General features: G+C 38.8%; 1 protein-coding gene and 1 long non-coding RNA gene across 2 annotated transcripts in view; both read left to right on the plus strand.

Moving 5' to 3' along the window:
• The first annotated feature begins 6,006 nt into the window (after positions 1-6,006).
• LOC137084069 (uncharacterized) lies at positions 6,007-7,507 on the plus strand. Its single transcript, XR_010906691.1, has 4 exons — positions 6,007-6,094; positions 6,311-7,198; positions 7,274-7,342; positions 7,439-7,507. It is a non-coding gene; the product is annotated as an uncharacterized lncRNA (long non-coding RNA).
• Positions 7,508-7,519: 12 nt separating this feature from the next.
• Positions 7,520-21,235, plus strand: part of LOC137085370 (uncharacterized) — a 29,872-nt gene continuing 16,156 nt past the window's right edge. Inside the window, exons 1-7 of the mRNA XM_067451929.1 lie at positions 7,520-7,552; positions 7,608-7,656; positions 7,769-7,822; positions 8,022-8,066; positions 8,173-8,259; positions 8,390-8,467; positions 8,568-8,621. Of these exons, the coding sequence (XP_067308030.1) occupies positions 7,520-7,552; positions 7,608-7,656; positions 7,769-7,822; positions 8,022-8,066; positions 8,173-8,259; positions 8,390-8,467; positions 8,568-8,621 (400 nt within the window). The remainder of the gene's footprint in view (positions 7,553-7,607; positions 7,657-7,768; positions 7,823-8,021; positions 8,067-8,172; positions 8,260-8,389; positions 8,468-8,567; positions 8,622-21,235) is intronic.

A 21,235-nucleotide genomic window follows, 5' to 3' on the forward strand; every position in this document is an offset into this window, starting at 1 on the left:
CTCAATCATTAAGACGGTCACCTGCTGCCACCTACTGGAGGCTTAGTTTCACATACTTTGCAACAACACTTTGTATGTATTGTTAAAATTTAACAATATAAAATGAAACCTAAAACATAGCATATATTTAATAAGATTAGGGAAAAATATATTTTTTTTAAGGCTGATGAAAGTTAAACCATACAAAAACAGCACCTACGCCACATTACAGCCTAAACACAAATAGCAAGTGTATTGCATCTAATATTAGTGCACAAAAACACTATTCATTAACAAATTGCTGGTGTTTGTTTTCCAGTAGATGGCAGCAATCTCCCACTAAACTATGCACATTCATGTTTTCACCATAAATTAAAGGGGGGGGGGGGTGAAATGCTCTTTCATGCATACTGAGCTCTTTACACTGTTAAAGATATGGATTCCCATCCTAAACATAGACAAAGTTTCAAAAACTAATGTTGGGCGTTTGATGGAGTATTTCTGTGTTAAAAATACTCCTTCCGGTTTCTCACAAGTTTCGGAGAGTTTTTTTCGAGTATGGGTCGACTTGAGTTTGTGGTTTACGATCACTTTTATTGAGTTTGAGTGCTTTCAGGTATATCATACTTTAATTTGGACATTATGCGAGATGGCAGGTGAGATTAGCCTTCACTTTCATGATCACTTGAGAACTGTTAGCTTAAGATAAAATCCGTTTTATGTGTCTGTGGTACAAGCAGAAAGATCCTCACGCCAATAACAAAATCTTATTGGCTGCCATATGAGTTGCAGGTTTGTCTCATTTGTAGTTGTTATATAACAAACTATAGTCAAATTAGCAAAAAGAAAGTTGATGCAGTTAAAAACGAACAAAAAAAAGGTACCTGATAGTGGAGTTTGTGGGAGAAGAGACAACTAGACCTGTAGCAAAACTGATGGTACTCAGATGGCCAATCGTGGTGGCCTCCATTGAAAGACCGGTTGCCGAAGAGTGTCAGGATGAAGACGACACCACAGCCAAACATCAGAACAGATTTCTGAATCAGGTAAGCAGAACACACATTACTAAAACAGATGGCAAAGTCTAAAAGCCTATTTTAACAACATTTCCCCCCCAAAAAATTATGACATTTATTATTAAAAAGTTAAACCTCCTTAAAATGATCTACTTTAAGCTAGTCTTATGAAAATCTCATAAATAATGACTTCTTACATTACGTACAAAATACAAAACAGACGAGCAAGAAAATCCTTGGGGTGAACACCACTGATCTATCAACACCCAACTTTCAAGGTTTAAAAAAAAAAAAAAACGCACACATACAATAAGCACAACAGTATGGTACTCCAACGGATGTGTGGCGAAGAAACATTTATTAACCATTATAAATACAGTAACATGACTAAACGCTCATTACGTCATTGGGGTTCCTGTGATACTGTCAGCTGTGACGTCACCACAAGCCATTTGTAGCAGAATACCGTTATTCATTCATATCAGATGACCGTTATTTACTACAGTAACCTACACTCGACCTATGTCCCCTCAACATTTATTTCGCAATTTACCTCAGTAATCTGTAAATACTAACATTTGTAAGTTATAGCGTTCCTGTTTGTTAATTATTACGTGTTCGGTTTTTTTTATATATATATTTAAAGTTTTATTTGTTTAACGTTAAGTCGGCTCTAAGTGTTTTCAGGCAATTTGTTGGTAAGTATTAATTAACGTTAGCCTTTTGACATCATAACATGTGTTGAAATGAATAACAATATAACAGATAACTACCATAATAATTATAACTTAGATACAATAATCTTAACGTTACCACCGCACCGAAAAAACGTTAGCAGTTCTGAATCTCCCCGAGAAAACAGCGCGACTTAATAACGTCCGGTTTACATAATCGACATTTAACCCGACATTATCCAACCACAGATCGGGGCGGGAAGATTTTAATCGTTGCTCTACTTCGATAACTATGATTGGTTTAGCCCACCAGCGCCTAAGAAAAGTAATGTTAAAATCATAGGTTAAAATACGTTTTAGCAGCGGCCTTGATGACGTAGGTTTGCACTGATGAAGATTAAGTAACACTAAACCAACAATAGAAAAATGTGATTATCATTATGTACACAAGTTCAGGGGTGTCCAAACTCAAACTCGTTCTGCAGGGCCACTGTAACTACTGAGTTTAGCTTCAACTGGTCTCAACACCTGCTATTCTATTTTGCCTACGAATACATTAAGTTAACGTTAGCTTTTTCAGATTGAATTGGGTCTGAAACTAAGTTTGCAGAACAGTGGCCTTTGCAAGCTTCATTGAGAGGAAAGGGGGTCACCCTTGCACTAACATTAACGTTAGTTCTTGCCATGCAGTTAAAATGGTCCCTTGATGTGAAACTCCGGCTTTAGCAGATGTGACCACGTTCTTCCGACCATCACCATGAAAACATTTACTATACGGAAAACAATGCCATGAAACAGAACGAACTTATTTTACCTACCTGTAATGAAGTGTGCATGTCCAAGCGTGTCACCTCGTCTCTAATCAAGGAGAGAAACACGTGCTTCCCAGAAATTAAACCACACCCCACTCCATGACGTACAGCTATTTTAGCTCCATGAAAAAATCCTAAAAAATTTAGGTAACTGTGGAAAATAAAATACACTTTTTTTTGTGCGTGTCATTTAAATAAATTGTCATTTTAATGACTTTAATAACATCATAACTTTCATGCAAAAAACACCAGCAGACTTTTATAAGGGCACACAATTCACTTCGTTTTACCCGTTGGTCAAAAATGTCCTGTGGCCATGATTTAGTAAATTAATAAAACTCTTCAAATATTTAATGTATCAAATGTGATTGTTTATTTGCTCTGGCGATATGATAAATTACAGGAAAACTACTGGGCCCTGCACATTTTGTAATTGGGCCCTAAAAAGACTAAGACTAAATGATTTTGTATACAAAACTATAAAAGCTTACTTAAATGAACATGCAAATAAATAAATAAATCATCTTCAAAGTTTGTTGCTCCAAAAAAAAAAAAACATTGTCTTGTGCAATTAAAATTTGGCAGATCAAAATATATTTGTACATTCAAAGGAGTACTACAATAATGACATTTCGGCTAACCATTCTTCAGTTTAGTTCTCTTAACTCTCAAACAACAAAACTGACAGTTAATGTTATATTGTTTCCCTAACTACAGAAAGTTGTCTATAGTGAACAACACACACTCAACAACAGTAGCCCCAGTTGACACTGTCAAAAACAAGGTATGTGCTTGTATGTACTCACTGACGAACCCATAAAGCCATTGGTTCTCCATTCTGATCTTGGCTTGGGGACCCACAAAATGACACATTATAGATGTCTCCATCTAATGTGCTGTTTAGATCTTCTATTATATGAGTTGAATCATGTACTAATGGAGACATCCAAAATGTGCAATGCAATGGGCTTACAGGACTGGAGTTGAGAACCATTGCATTTATCAGATGATTACAATGTACTTTGTTTTGTTAATGTCCAGACACCATGGCATGCAAACAACAATCATACTGGACATTGCGAAGAAAAGCCAAAGAGAAGGTGGACAAACAACTGCAGTCAATACATGCAGTATCATCACCATCATGGAGGGAGGAGGATGGTAGCATGCAAAGTGACACAAGCAGCATCGTTGATGGTGACGATGTTGAATTTATGGATTGTCTGTCCCAAATCGATGAGGCTGAATGCGTCACCATGGCACATGCTTTATATAGCAGTGAGTCTAACACAGACTCAGACACAGAGTCTGAACTGCATTCAAGTTCTCTGGATGACGACTTGGCAGCCTGGGCAACAGAGCATAAAATAACACATGTGGCACTAAATTCTTTACTTAATATCCTCCGTGAACATGATTTGAATCTGCCAAAAGATGCCAGGACACTTTTAGGAACAGTCCGTTCCAACAGATCTGAAATACAGAACAAGGCTGGTGGCCAGTACTATCATTTTGGCCTACTTCAATCTATTTCAGGAGTACTCCACAAGAACTTGGACATTTTGAGAAACAAGAGCAATTTGGAGCTCCAAGTGAACATTGATGGTCTGCCTCTCCATAAGAGTTCAGCAACTCAATTCTGGCCTATTCTCGGAACTGTTCAAAACTTGGTGCAGGAGGAACCGGTGACAATAGGTTTATTTTGTGGTGCAGGTAAACCTAGCTCCCTGGAAGAGTATCTACAAGACTTCATCAATGAAATAAAAGAATTGGGTAAGGGTTTTGATTTTGAGGGAGTCAAGTTAACATTAAATATCACCTCGATGGTTTGTGATGCCCCTGCACGTGCATTTCTCAAAAAAGTGAAAGGACACACAGGCTACCATGGATGTGAAAAGTGCATTCAGGATGGGGTTTACATGGAGAACAGAATGACCTTCCCCAGAAATGACATGCCTCTTAGAAATGATGAGAGTTTCCGAAATAAAACTGATGCGGATCACCACCATGGCACCTCACCTCTGGAAGAAACATCAATGGACATGGTCTCTGGATTTCCCCTTGATTACATGCACCTTGTGTGCCTTGGAGTCATGAGGCGGCTTCTCCTCTTGTGGCTTCGGCTGGGTCCTCTCACGTGCAGGCTGTCAGGATTCCAAGTCTCTGTGTTGACAGAAAGGTTGGTTGGGGCCCAGAAAAATGTGCCAATGGAATTTGCACGCAAACCAAGGGCACTGAGAGAAATAGATAGATGGAAGGCGACTGAATTTAGACAATTTTTGTTGTACACAGGCCCAGTTATGTTAAAAGATCTACTCAACACAGAGGTGTACAAAAATTTTCTGCTGTTTTTTGTCGGAATTTTCATCTTGAGTAGTAACAGCCTAATTGGAGATCACATTGACTATGCCAATGATATTCTGCAACTTTTTGTCACACATTTTGGAGAGCTATACGGACCCAAATTCCTGTCCTACAATGTTCACTGTCTTGTACATCTTGCAGAAGATTCAAAACACCATGGCGTCCTTGACAACTTTAGCGCTTTCAAATATGAGAACCACCTGCACAAGCTGAAGAGACTCCTGCGAAAACCTACATGTCCAGTGAGTCAGATTGTAAGAAGGTTCTCTGAAATGCAAAAGTGCAGAAAAGAAAAAGTAAAAAACAAACCACAGCTGCTCAAAAAACCTCATACAGCTGGCCCTCTCCCCGAATCGTTTCACGGAGCCTCACAGTACAGAGAAATAAAAACATGCTCTTACACTCTCAAACTGGATCAGGCGAACAGTTTTGTTTACATTGCCGGTAAAGTTTCCAAGCTGCAAAATATAATTTCAATGAGGGGTGAAAATTATGTGGCGTACAGTACCTTCAAAAATCATGAACTTTTTTTTGACTATCCCCTTCCATCCTCGGCACTTGATATCCATCGAGTTGATGACCTCTCAAGAACAATTAATTTCTGCAAGCTGGAGAACATTGAGGGGAAAGCTTTTTTAGTTCCTTATGACCATTATTTTGTTTCATTCCCTCTTTTACATGCACAATAATTATTATTGTTCCTTTTGAATGCATGTGTTTTTTGTTTTGTTACAAATATTTTATGTATATGAATCATGGATACGAAAAGCTGGAATTTAATGAATGTCGTTCAACATTATGGGGCTCTAGGTTGTTGGAGCTTAAAAACAAATAAAACCACCAAAAAAAACATGTACCTGATAGTGGAGTTTGTGGGTGAAGGGACAACTGGGCCTGTAGCAAAGTCCTGGTACGCAGATGGCCATTCATGGTGGCCTCCATTCAAAGACTTGGACCGGTTACTGAAGACTGTCAGGTTGATGGAGGCACCACAGCCAGATAAAGGCTGGACCAAACATCAGGCCAGAATTCTGCATGAGTCAGGTAAGTTAAACTACACTGTAAATAAAGATTAAAACATCACTTAAAACTGAATTACTAGACATCCCATGGCCTAATGCTTTCATGAACTGAGAAAAGATACTTTGTTTCTTACAGTATCTTTTGACAACATTTCAAAAAAATGGAAAAAGGCATGCTACACTTCTGACATTTCCGAATCTGAAGTTCCTGGGAAAAGAATTCACAAGTAAGTTGTCAAAATGCATATTTTACTTTGAAAATAGATACATTGAAAAGTAATTTAAAAACAACCATATTCAAAGTCTTTTGAAGCCATACAATATATTTGTGTGAGTAACAAAGATACTTTTTTTTATCATGAATTCAGGCCGTGTCAGAAGGCACAAACAATCTAATCCAGCTTTGTAAAAAAAAAATAATAATTCCCTAATTTTCCTCTCAGAAGGAAAATATACTCATCAGATGATGAGCCTCATGATACCCCCCACAAAAAGAAGAAAATTAATAGAGAAAAAGTTCCACCTGCACCAAAAGCTCCACCTGCACCAAAAGCTCCACCTGCACCAAAAGCTCCACCTGCACCAAAAGCTCCACCTGCACCCCTAAAACACTTCAAGACAAAAGGTTAAAATACATTGGATCTAGTTCAATAAATGAGTCTAGTAAATAAATTAATGATTGCTACATGTAAGTGTGTTTAACTGCTGAGTTATTTTTTTCCAGGTCCTTCTGTACGGCCTTTTCTTACACCAAGTAGAGCAGGGAAATCTTTCAGCAACTGTGAGTTTAAATTTATAAACTGATATTTCTGATAGTTTTAAGCATTTTGTCTCATGTCTAAGAATGCTCCTTACCCAGGGTAAAATGAATGTAATGCACAGGCTCTTGTAACTTGTTGCTTTACAAAAATGTTTTGCTTCTTCAAATTTACCCAATTCTATTGTTATTTTAACAGTTTGGACAAAACTACCATCATTACATTCATAACTCAGATTTTGCATGCTAAACAAAGCATATCAAACATTTGATTGCTAATTAGAGGCAAATGCACTCTCAACCTTTAGCTTTGTGTAATACACAGAAATGGCATCAGGTTACACATATCATGGTTCCATGAGAAGGGGAACTTGCACTGTGTCCGAAGACACTTGGGGAATGCCAAAGTGTATTTGGTGCAGTGCGAGTTCCCATTTGAAAGGTCATTTGTTTTAATGGAGGCAGACATTACACATTTACATATCAATTCTTTCAATAGCATTTGTTAATCACCACCAAAGGGCCATAGAAGAACCACAGCAAAGCTGCTTTGAGACTCTTCCCAACTGTCAAGGTAATTGGCTGTACATGAATACTGTAACAGCATGTAAAAGTTGTATGTAATCATTAAGCAAGTCACCATTTTCAGCTCCAGACGTACCAGTAAGCTTCTCCCAGGCAGATGAGCACCAAGATGAACACCAACCTAACATTCAAGGTAAAAGAGCATTAATTAGTGTATGGAGGACACATTCATTGTACACGAGTAAAATCGAACACAAAGTAATACATTTTGTTCTGTATAATTAATTAGAGAACACATTATCTGTCCCGAGACCCTATCAAGACCCGAGACCATCTACATGCCAAGGAAGAATGCAAAGTAAAAAAAAATATGAAGAAATTAATACATTTCAGACATTACCAAGCAGGGTGGGAAATTAACTTTTTTGCTCCTTGTATGACCAGTGAGTTTCTCGCAGGCAGATGAGTCCCAAGATGCTTGGCGTGAACACACACCTAACATTCAAGGTAAAAAAAAAATATTAATTAGCACTTGGAAAAAGAAATCAAAAGGACAATCACTGCAAACAAAAAACAGCCTCACATTAGCTAATTCAACATTTTCTGTACAATCCATTAGATAATGCATTTTCTGTCCTGAGACCTTCAGGTTCCAAGCAAGGAAGAACACCACGTAAGTTATGAGTCTCACTTTTGGTAAATACTGTAGCATTTCATCTAGTTGTATCTTTACAATATAAAATATGTTTGATAGTTTAAAGCAAGACTACAAAACTAAAGCTAATATACAAAGCAAGAGAGTACAATACAGTTGCAGCAGTTCAACAAGTTCCATAAGTGAACTCATCTAAGAGAGAGCTTCTCTCACGCAGGCCAACAACGGGATCCTTGGTGTGAACACCCACCTAACATTCAAGGTAAAAGAGCATTAGTAAATTGACGAAATCACAAATCTCACAAAAACTGCAAATGTGTCAGCCTAATACAAAGTAAAATGGCATTTTTTTCTGTATAATAAATTAGAAAGCACATTCTCTCACCTGACACCCTATCAAGACCCGCCACCCTATCAAGACCCAAGACCATCTACACACCAAGGAAGAATGCAGAGTAAGTACAACAGCAACAACAACAACAAAAATTCAGTCATTCAGGTATGGCTTAAGAGCCCTCGTTTACCAGGTAATGCATGGTAGCAAATACAACTAACTTTGCCCTTAACAACTTGTACCTTTATCAGCTCCAGTTGTTCCAGTAAGCTTGTCTCATGTAAATGAGCAAGAGGATGCTTGGGGAGATAACCCATCTAACGTTCAAGGTAAAAAAAGACACTCATTAATCACATGCACAAGACACAACCTGAAAATTAATAACAGTCTAACAGTAGGAAATGTTACATTTTCTGTATAATATTTTAGAGGACACAATCTCTGAACTGAGACCCTCAAGTACCCACCAGGCAAGAACGCAGAGTAAGTCATTTATTTTTTATAGAAATAAGACTGATCTTTCTGGGGAAGAAAAGCTGGAGCACAATCATTTGAATATGCTCCAGGGTTTATACTGATACAAAGCCATATGCTAATCGCTGAAGTAACCCTTTAATTGATTAATTAAATATATCACCCTGAGATTTTAAAAGCTGTAGTGGCACGTAAATCACTGTAGATGCTTTCAACAATGCATTCCAACAGTGTGATAAGAATTGCATGAGCCGTTCCTATCGCAACACTGATGATGTGACCCATTGAACTCTATTGAAAATGCAGAAAAACGTTGTGGAGAAAGTCAAACATGATCTAAAACAGCCACTAAAATGAATGTTGAAAAGGAAAATTTCATCATGCAAGCTTTTTCAAACTCATGATGACCACCCTAGCAATCGCCTAGCAACCACCTAGTCCTGCACGGGTCCATTTTTTGAGACCCGCCCCCGCCCGTACCCGCAAGGTTTGGCACCAGATCCGACCCGTGACCCATGAAAATATCAAAATTAAATCCGTACCCGCCCAGACCCGTTAATATTTGGCCCGTTACCCGACCCGTGCCCGCGATAAATCACACACGCTAAAACATTCAAATTAAAATGCTTTATTTTTTATCCTGCACCTCTCTCTACATCAACAGCGTCATGAATGGGCTAATGAAACAGGCAAAAGTGCCTTTAAAGACTCGTTGTCAACAATTTCATATAGCTACTCCACTCACCAACTTTACTTTTATGTAGCTATATGAAATTGCTACTCCTGCAACGCTCACTCCATCTGCGCTACGAGAGGCATCAACAAAAGTTTTAATGTCGCAGTGGTGGTGACGTGATGGTCAAATGGCATGTTGTTGCGTCGCAATGTGGCTTGCAGGTGACGCTCAATCACAATCACGCCCCGGTCTCGCTCTGTCTCTCGTTCACTTTCGCCACAGAAATATTGCACATATTTTTCATCCGCCCATCCTACTACCCGCCCGCACAGAGTTAATTATCCGCCCGCATCCCCGCCCGTGAATTCTATAAATGTCACAATCCACCCGTTTTAGCCACTTTTATGCGGGTACCCGCTAGGGCTGTGTATTGCCAAGAATCTGGCGATACAATACGTATCACGATACAGGGGTTACGGTACGATATATTGCAATATATTGCGATATTGTAAGAGAGGCAATATATTGCAATATTTCTTTTTTGTGTGTTTTTGTTTTTTATAATTTAAAAGAATAAAGAACACAACCATAAGCCTAAAACACGAGACAAAGTATTTTATTTAATTAATACAGTATCATTTATATCACTAATCATATGCAATCTGCAATCTAAATTAAGGGAAATGTAAAGTGACTGCAGGATTCTTTATGTGTAAATGTTTTAAAGGTTCACAGTATAGCAGTGGCTATTTAACAACAGAAAGTGCAGTCCATTTCATGACTGAATGACTGTTTGTTTTATATTTAACACAGTAGCCCCGATCACACAGAACACGTTTTTGCAGCGAGAAGCCTTTTTTGAATGGATTTCGGTTGGCAGAGAGCGTTATGCGCGCTGCTTATGTGCCCTGGGCGCCTCGCGTTTCTGAAGGAGCGCTCCGAGCGCATGAAGTTGAAAAAAAGTCAACTCTGAGCGGAAAAGCGTGCAACATCATCGCGCTTATGTTCTGTTGTCCAATCGAATGAATGAAGAGGCGGGCCTTCCGTTGTGTTGACCGTTACATTGATTTGACTGACAGTACAGGTGATTCGGGGGTTGCCTAGAAACATTAAAGCGCACTGCTCATTTTTGAATGAAAAAACGCTGACCAAAAAAGGGAGTGCAGTGCGCCTCGCGTTTTCGAACCTGATAAACACGTTCTGTGTAATCGGACCCTAAAGCTGTTTTCTATAAAGCAGTCTATTGTATAAAGTGCTATTTCAAGTAACGTTACTGAGCTGCAGAGCTGGTGCATCCATATCCACATCGCTATTATCTTTCGTTCTTCTGCCACTGCTGTCAGTTTTGGTGTGTGTTTATTTTGTTACTGAGAGGAAAGCGTGCAGGACATTCTATCGAAAGGCTTCTCAGCAGCGCGGGGGACGTCAGGATGTTAAGCGAGCTCTCTGTTTCAATGTGTTTCCCGAGTATTAGATTATAACTTGGCCTATTTTGCAAACAAAATGATTCTTGTCGATTTCCTTAGTGGCTTCTTTATAGCTGAAGCCAACAAGAGTCCACACTTCAGCTCTGTATACTGCAAGAGCGGAATAATTCTATCGTCTTGAGAGCTGGGTTTGCTAATGTAAACACTAGCACTTTCACCTTGCGCTTCTCTGGCTCCGCGTCAGTTATGCGTTCTGAGATAACACTGCCATCTAGCGGTTGGGTGTTATACAGTCTGTGGTTTAAACCGAACACAAAGCCACGAAACTTGGATGTAAATAAATAAATATATAAATATCGATACGCCGTTTTTGAGAATCGATACAATATCGCCAAACATAATATCGCGATATTCACGTGTATCGATATTTTCTTACACCCCTAGTACCCGCAGATACCGTGTTGCAGGACTCTGCCCAGAACACCTTAGCAACCACAATGTCCTAATACATTTAGGCATTTATTAGGGGTTCAAGCACGAAGTGCTGAACACCTATTGTATTTGTGCTGATTTTTATTATTATTAGGGGTTCAAGCACGAAGTGCTGAAACCCTATTGTAATTGTACTGATTTTTATTATTAGGGGTTCAAGCACGAAGTGCTGAACACCTATTGTAATTGTATTGATTTTTATTATTAGGGGTTCAAGCACGAAGTGCTGAACACCTATTGTATTTGTACTGATTAGGGGCCAAGCACCGAAGGTGCGGAGGCACCTATTGAAATCGTTAGTGTTCCTATTATTATTATTAGGGGCCAAGCACCGAAGGTGCGGAGGCACCTATTGAAATCGTTAGTGTTCCTATTATTATTATTCTGCTTCTTCTTCTTCTTCTTCTTCCGCCATAGGAGTCTCTGGCAGCCCATAGAACCGTATGGTAAAAAGTTGTGAAATTTGGCACACTCATAGAGGCCAGTCTGAGCTGTCACTATAGCAAATTTGGTGCCTCTAACTCAATCCCTCTAGCGCCACCACCTGTCCAAAGTTTCACTCATATTTATGCTTATAACTTTTGACCCCTAAGGGCTAGAAACAAAATTCTTTTTTCATCGGATTCCTTGGCTCAAGCCGATTCGATTTCACCCTATGATGTCATTTTCCGGTATGCAAATTTTCCCGCCATTTTGAATTTTCTGAAAAACCTACTTTTTCAAACTCCTCCTAGGCCGTTGCTCCGATTTTCACGAAAATTGAAACAGATCATCTTCAGAGCATGTTGACAAAAAGTTATGGAATTCAAGTTGATTCGTCCAATCGTTTTCAATAAACGCACAAACAAATTTTACGTGGAGGTTGCAAAAACACACTAAAGGCTATATCTCCGCAACGCTTTATCGTATTCAAACCAACCTTGGTACATGTCATCACAAGCATGACTTGAAGCAACATGCAGCGTTTCGGCGCAGCGCCACCTACCTGTCCGGAGATACGAAAAATGCCTATTTTGGCTTATAACTTCTGAACCGTTTATCCAAAAATCATAAAATTGGTCTCATTAGATTCAGGGCGTCATGCCGAGTCGACTGATATCCAATTTTACCATGTCGGCCATTTTGGATGTCGGCCATTTTGAATTATGTGCAAAAATGCTGTATTTTATGAACGCATGAACAGATTGTTATGAAACTTGGTATGGGTCATCACCACGATGCCCTGAAGTAGCCTGAGAAGTTTCGAAACAGCGCCACCTAGTGGAGAATTTTTTTTTTCAAACGCTTATAACTTTGGGTGTGGTTGACATATTTTGATGGGAGTGTGTTTTTTGGTCTCCTGAATCCTTGCCGACTCCAACGATACCAGACTTGCCAGGTTTCGGCATATGGTTTGCGCAGAGTTGTAATTTAGTGCTTAAAAAACATTTGCTGATATCTTCGAAACCGCTAGTCCGATCGAGACGAAACCAGCCTCAGAAGTTCGGAAACATAGGTCGATAGCTATACGCTAATGCCCAAATCTCAAAATATTGATAGTAAGGGGTAGTAAAATCCAATCAAAGTCAGGTGTCAGTCATTTTTTACGTGTTTTTTCATATAAATGTCTATAACTCCAAAACAAAATGAAATATTTTCACCAAACTTGACACACATATGTATGGGCTCACTACGAGGACACATAAAAAAATTGGTGGGATTGTGCCTCTTGGTGGCGCTATAATAAAACAAAACATGAAATTCCCATTGACTTCAATGCAGTATTACGGTTTAAAATGCTAATGCTATAATTTAAGAATGCACTAGTGTATCATTACAAAACTCGGTATGTGTCTTCCGCTCTATGTCCCGAAGATATTCAAAAAGTTTCGGGGCAGCGCCACCTTGTGGTCAAAAGTTGTAATAAAATGTACAAAAATGCTAATAACTTTTGATTAAATTAGCCTATTGTAATGAGACTGGTCATAATACATTCATTGGCTCATGCCGAGAAGATAGATACCAATTTTGCCATATTTTGCAAACATATCTGTGCTCCATCTTGTTATTTGTTAAAAATCTACTTTTTCAAACTCATCCTAGACCGTTTGTCCGATTTTCACCAAAATTGATCCGTATCGTCTTCAGACCATGCTGACAAATACTTATGGATTTCGGATTGATAGACAAAACAGTTTTCATATACCACTGCAACAGAGTTGAGCCATGATGCAAAAATTACTCTTGAGGCTGTATCTCTGCAATGCTTTGACATATTGACACCAAACTTTGCATGTGTCATTGTCATCTCAATCTGACTAAACCACATCAGTTTCGTAACAGTGACACCTATTGGTCGAAAGTGATAAACCATTAAACCATTATTATTGACTGTATTTAAAATTTGACTGCTATTTTGCCTAAAATCAACTTAATAGGTCCTTAATGGCTCATTGTTGCAGTTGGCTTGAGACTTCCAGCCATGCTGGCATGTCTTGTCTTCTTCTTTGCGCTTGGCCCCGATAATGGCTGCTTGCAGCTATATTTTTTATTATTATTATTATTCAGCCGAAAAACGCATCGTGCAGACCAAACCGTAAGAGCTGGAAACTTGAAACTTTGTCAATAGGTAGTACAAAAATCGAGGAAAGGTTATCAAATTATGAGCCAGATTGGCCTATAGGTGGCGCTATAGCAATCAATTGCGCAAAATGGCTCATAACTCCTAAACCGTTTGGTCCACACTCAAGTGTCTTATATCATTGGAAAGCTGAGTCCTTGGCGAACAAAACGTATATCTCCGATTTCATTTCCGTCATTAAAAATTTTCCGCCATTTTGAATTTTGTTGAAAACCTACTTTTACGAACTAGTCCCTGGTTTTTTGATCGATCGGAACCAAACCAGTGCCAAAATGTTGTCTGTAGTCTGAATATCAACATTCATTGAGAAAAAGTTGAAATTTCGATTCACGGAAGATAAGGGGATCAAAATGGACGCTCAGGGCGGAGCCTATTTTACTAAAAAGACTATAACTCAAAAATGAAATAAGATATCTTCACCAAACTTGGAACATGTGTGTATGGGCTCATTCTTTGGTCTCGATAAAAAAATCGTGACGACTGACCACTTGGTGGCGCTATAATGTGAAAAAAACATGAAAATAGCTATAACCACACGGCCGCTAGTCCGATTGACCTGAAAATTGGTATGCAGTGTCTTGGTCCAAGGTACTATATAAGTCTATGAGGACATTGGTGTATCTCAAAAAACATGGCCGCCATCGGTCAATGAATTTGAGCACCTATTAGACGGGGTTAACAGAGGCCGATCGGAATGAAACTCAGTGGACATGTTTGACTCATGGTCCTAGAGGTCTGTAAGAATTTTGAAAGAAATCGGCCACTAGTTGGCGCTAACGAGTTTTATGGCTCTGTTATCACGTGGTGTGGCACCCATCCACAAAATATGCATATCATATGATAGTTCTCCTCATGCTGAACAACTTTGCCTCTAGAACCATTGCTGTCAATCAAATCATTAATTCAATTTTCGTAATTATGTTAAAAACCTACTTTTGCAAACTAGTCCCTGGTTTTTTGCACGATCGGAACCAAACTAGTCTAGGATAATTCTCTGGACTCTCTAGAACAATAATCATTGAAAAAAATTGAACTTTTACATTTGGATGGCTATACTAGTGCCATTTAAAAAAGAGGCGTGGCAAAATACACTCAAAAGCCTATAAATCCTAAGGGAAAACTCAAAACTTCACGGAAATTGTTGGGTATATGTGGCATATCATGCTGATAAAGCATGCAAAGTTTTACAAAGATCGGACTATAGATGGCGCTATAACTGTTAAAAAGCTTTAAAAACCATGCATTTCCTATGGTAAATTGCCTATATTGGCTGTAAATTGACTTTTCCATCTATTATTTCAGTGTTTAAAATCTTGCTAAATAAAACTTAATGTCTTTAATGCCTATGTGCTTAAAAGGCCTTAAAGGCTTGTTATTAGGGGTTCAAGCACGAAGTGCTGAACACCTATTGTATTTGTGCTGATTTTTATTATTATTATTAGGGGTTCAAGCATGAAATGCTGAAACCCTATTGTAATTGTACCGATTTTTATTAGGGGTTCAAGCACGAAGTGCTGAAACCCTATTGTAATTGTACTGATTTTTATTAGGGGTTCAAGCACAAAGTGCTTGAAAACCTATTGTATTTGTGCCGGTTTATTATTCTGCCGTAAAACGCATCGTGCAGACCAAACCGTAAGGGCTAGAGACTTGAAACTTGCCCAATAGGTAGTACAAAAATCGAGGAGAGGTTATCAAATTATGAGCCAGATTGGCCCATAGGTGGCGCTATAGCGATCAGTTGCGCAAAACTGCTCATAACTCCTAGACCGTTGGCCGTAGCCTCAAGTGCCTTATATCGTTGGAATCCTTGGCTCGAGACGGACCAGACGCATGCCTCGGATTGGCTCGTGACCTGGGAAAATGTCCGGCTATTTTGGCTTTTTCCAAAAACCTACTTTTGCGAACTAGTCCCTGGTTTTTGGCCAAACCCGGACCAAACCAGTGCAGGCAGATTCTCTGGAGTCTGAATGTCAATAATCATTGAAAAAAAGTGGAAATTTGGGTTCAGGGTTCCTAAGGGCCGCCAAGTTTGAGGTGGGAGGAGCCCCTTTCGACTTAATTGGCTATATAGCTCGTCAACGGAACGAGATATTTTCACCAAACTCAGCACAACTACGTAAGAGCTCATTCTGTGGTCACCCGAAAAAGGACGTGGCAACTGGCCTCTTGGTGGCGCTTTAACTGTTAGAAAGGTCAACTACATTATCCTATGCAAAATGACATTTAAATGACTAAAAAATGTCTGTTCTGCGCAGAACTTCACCAAATTAGCTGAGCATGTGCACCCTATTATTGTAAAGCAGCGTGCAAACTTTTATGGAGATCGGGCCGTCGGTAGAGGTATTAAAGTTTAAAAGGGAAAAAATTTAAATAAAAAATAAAAATCATTTCCAAGATAAATGAGCTGAAAATGCAGAAATCTACCGTGTTCCTCTCTGCCGGCCATGTCAGAACGCTTGATAAAGTTTTTGTAACCAGCAGCTCAAAAATCAGGCGCTGAGACCCTATAGTTTTTTTTTTACAAGCCTTTTTAGGCCCTTTTACGCCTCTGTTATTAGGGGTTCAAGCACGAAGTGCTTGAAAACCTATTGTATTTGTGCCGGTTTATTATTCTGCCGTAAAACGCATCGTGCAGACCAAACCGTAAGGGCTAGAGACTTGAAACTTGCCCAATAGGTAGTACAAAAATCGAGGAGAGGTTATCAAATTATGAGCCAGATTGGCCCATAGGTGGCGCTATAGCGATCAGTTGCGCAAAACTGCTCATAACTCCTAGACCGTTGGCCGTAGCCTCAAGTGCCTTATATCGTTGGAATCCTTGGCTCGAGACGGACCAGACGCATGCCTCGGATTGGCTCGCTCTTCAGGCGCCAATTTTGAGATATTTTGGGTTTTTTGAAAAACCTACTTTTGCAAACTGGTGCCTGGTTTTTTGACCTATCGGAACCAAACCAGTGCAGAAATATTCTCTGGAGTCAGATTATCAATAATCATTGAAAAAAAGTTGAAACTTTGATTCAATTTTGCTAAGGGGCGTCAAAATGGACGCTCAAGGCGGAGCCTATTTTATTAATAAGGCTATAACTCAAGAAAGAAATGAGATATCATCACCAAACTCGGTGCACTTATGTATGGGCTCAATCTTTGGTCACGATAAAAAAATCGCGATGATTGGGCTCTAGGTGGCGCTATAATGTTAAAAAAACATAAAAACGGCTATAACCACCTGCCTGTTAGTCTGATTGACTTGAAAATTGGTATGCAGTATCTTGGGCCAAGGCCCCATGTATGTATATGAGGACATCAGCGTATCTCAATCAACATGGCCGCCATCGGCCAATGAAGTTGATACCTATAAGACAAGGTTAACGGAGGCCAATCAGAACGAAACTTGATGGGCATGTTTGACTCATGGCCCTAGAGGTCTCTAAGAATTTTGAAAGAAATCAACCACTAGTTGGCTCTAACGAGTTTTATGGCTCTGTAATCACGTGGTGTTTGACATATTCACACCATATGCATATTAATTGATAGATCTCCTCATGTTAAATAACTTTGCCTCTAGAGCCATTGCTCTCAATCAAATCTTTCATTAAATATTTGCAATTATGTTAAAAACCTACTTTTGCAAACTAGTCCCTGGTTTTTTACCCGATTGGAACCAAACCAGTCTAGGACAATTCTCTGGACTCTCTAGAGCAATCATCTTTGAAAAAAAAGTTTAACTTTTGCATTTGGATGGCCATAACAGGGACATTTAGAAAAGAGGTGTGGCAAAATACATTCAAAAGCCTATAAATTCTAAGGGAAAACTCAAAACTTCACGACAATTGTTGGGTATATGTGGCATAACATGCTGAAGAAGCATGCAAAGTTTTATGGAGATCATACCATAGGTGGCGCTATACTGTTAAAAAGCTTTAAAACCATGCATTTCCTATGGTAAATTCCCTTTATTGGCTGTAAATATCCTTTTCCATCTGTTATCATATAATGTTCAAATCATTTGTTAGATCTGCTCATTCTGACTCTCTAGATCAATTGAGAATGAGATGTCGTCACGACACAGTGCCCCGCCCATAGAGATCACAGAATCCTCCCCCTTCTGCCATTTTGGGAGGATAGTACTCGCCTTAGTGGATTCGGACAGAGACTGGAGAAGAGATATTCTGATGATTATTAAGTACAACATTTTCTAAACTCTATGTAACATGAAGTTTTTATCCACCCATGCCGAGCTGAGAAAGCAGCTGCTGATAAACATACGCTATAATTCACCACAGGGTGTCAGTCATCGTCTAAACTCGTGACCGCGAAGCTGAAGTGTGTAACACCTGATGAATACGATCCTTTATTTATTTGTATTAAACATTTTGATCACTATTCTGTCATTTTCACTATTAATCATTTTACTGTATGTAATTTACATGTTTATGCCCAAAACGCTTAATTAATATTCAAAGTAGGCCTATAGTTGACAAATTTTCCTCTAACGTTACATTAATTTAAGGCACGTACCGAGCATTTATTCTACTTAAGAAGGCTGGACTAAAAGCACCAGCACACACAAGCGATCCTTTTTATTAGTCAAATTCATCTAGAAATCAAAACTCAACAGGTATTAAATATGATCAGTACAAGAAAAACTCTTACTGAGAGGACGAGCACTGGACTGCTGCAGGATAGTGGGGAGATTTAAATCACAATAGAATCATGGTACATCATTCTAGAACGTGGTAAATCATGGTAAATTATGGTAAATCACAATAGAATCATAGTACATCATTCTAGAACGTGGTAAATCATGGTAAACTATGGTAAATCACAATAGAATCATGGTACATCATTCTAGAACGTGGTAAATCATGGTAAACTATGGTAAATCACAATAGAATCATAGTAAATCATACTAAAACGTGGTAAATCATGGTAAACCATGCTAGAACATGGTAAATCATGGTAAAATATGCTAGAATCATGGTAAATCATAATACAACATGGTAAACTATGGTAAATCACAATAAAATCATGGTAAATCATACTAGATTGTGGTAAACTATAGTAAATCACAAAATAATCATGGTAATCATACTAGAATGTTGTAAATTGTGGTAAACTATGGTAAATCATAATAGAATCATGGTAAATGAAACTGAGCCAATGAATGTTTCTCTGCTGCCACCCTACTGGTTAAATTAGTCATTTTGTTCTATAATTCAAATTTAGACTTTGTAAAGTCACTATTATAACATTTAAAATCACATTTTGTCAGTTTATCACTTCATTTCACCTGATATCTCTCAAATTCATTCAGTGCTTAAAAACCTTTCATGCAAAAGGCGTCAAATGCTTAAAGACCTTAAATGGCTTGAACCCCGCTAAATGCTGCTCGCAGCTTTAATTATTATTATTATTATTATTCTTCTGCCGTAAAAGCGATCGTGCAGACCAAACCGTAAATGCTAGAGACTTGAAACTTTGTCAACAGGTAGTCCAAAAATCGAGGAGAGGTTATCAAATTATGAGCCAGATTGGCCCATAGGTGGCGCTATAGCAACCAAAAGCGCGAAAGGGCTCATAACTCCTAAACCGTTGCTCCTAAGGGTCAAGTGTCTTATATCATTGGAAAGCTGAGACCATGACGAACAAAACGTATATCTCCGATTTCATTTCCGTCATGAAAATTTGTCCGCCATTTTGAATTTTGTCGAAAATCTACTTTTGCGAACTAGTCCCTGGTTTTTTGACCAATCGGAACCAAACCAGTGCAGAAATGTTCTCTGGAGACTGAATATCAATATTCATTGAAAAAAAGTTGAAATTTCGATTTATGTTTGCTAAAGGGCGTAAAAATGGACGTTCAGGGCGGAGCCTATTTTACTAATAAGGCTATAACTCAAGAAGGAAATGAGATATCGTCACCAAACTTGGTACACATATTTATGGGCTCAGTCCTTGGTCACGATAAAAAGATCGCGACGATTGGCCACATGGTGGCGCTATAACATGAAAAAAACATAAAAAGGGGTATAACCACCTGACCGTTAGTCTTATTGACTTGAAAATGGGAAAGCAGTGTCTTGGCCCAAGACCCCATGTATGTCTATGAGAACATCGGCGTATCTCAAAAAACATGGCCGCTATCGGCCAATGAAGTTTGAGCACCTATAAGACAAGGTTAACGGAGGCTGATCGGAACAAAACTTGATGGGCATGTTTGACTCATGGCCCTAGAGGTCTGTAAGAATTTTGAAAGAAATCGGCCACTAGTTGGCGCTAAAGATTTGTATGGCTCTGTAATCACGTGGTGTGGCACCCATCCACAAAATATGCATATCATGTGATAGATCTCCTCATACTGAACAACTTTGCCTCTAGAACCATTGCTGTCAGTCAAATCATTAATTCAATATTTGCAATTATGTTAAAAACTTACTTTTGCGAACTAGTCCCTGGTTTTTTGCCCAATCGGAACCAAACCAGTGCCAAAATGTTCTCTGTTGTCTGAAAATCAATATTCATTGAGAAAAAGTTGAAATTTCAATTTACGGTTGCTAAGGGGTGGAAAAAGAATGTTGTGGGAGGAGCCTATTTTACTAAAAAGGCTATAACTCAAGAAGGAAATGAGATATCTTCACCAAACTTGGAACACATTTGTATGGGCTCAATTATTGGTCTCGATAAAAAAATCGCGACGTTTGACCAGTTGGTGGCGCTATAATGTGAAAAAAACAACGACCGCTTGTCCGATTGACCTGAAAATTAATATGCAGTGTCTTGGCCCAAGTTACTATATAAGTCTATGAGGACATTGGTGTATCTCAAAAAACATGGCCGCCATCAGCCAATGAATTTTGAGCACCTATTAGATGGGGTTAACGGAGGTCGATTGGAACGAAACCCAGTGGACATGTTTGACTCATGGTCCTAGAGGTCTGTAAGAATTTTGAAAGAAATCGGCCACTAGTTGGCGCTAACCCAAAAGGGAAGCTCAAAAATTCACGAAAATTGTTGGGTATATGTGGCATGACATGCTGATGAAGCATGCAAAGTTTTAAAGAGATCGGACTATAGGTGGCGCTATAACTGTTAAAAAGCTTTAAAAACCATGCATTTCCTATGGTAAATTGCCTATATTGGCTGTGAATGGACTTTTCCATCTATTATTTCAGTGTTTAAAATCTTGCTAAATAAAACGTAATGTCTTTAATGCCTATGTGCTTAAAAGCCCTTAAATGCTTGAACCCCGCTCAAATGCTGCTTGCAGCTTTAATTAGGGGTTCAAGCACGAAGTGCTGAAACCCTATTGTAATTGTACTGATTTTTAGGGGTTCAAGCACGAAGTGCTGAAACCCTATTGTAATTGTACTGATTAGGGGTTCAAGCATGAAATGCTGAAACCCTA

Source organism: Pseudorasbora parva, chromosome 8, assembly GCF_024679245.1.
Source record: "Pseudorasbora parva isolate DD20220531a chromosome 8, ASM2467924v1, whole genome shotgun sequence".
In the NCBI taxonomy this organism is placed as follows: Eukaryota; Metazoa; Chordata; class Actinopteri; order Cypriniformes; family Gobionidae; genus Pseudorasbora; species Pseudorasbora parva.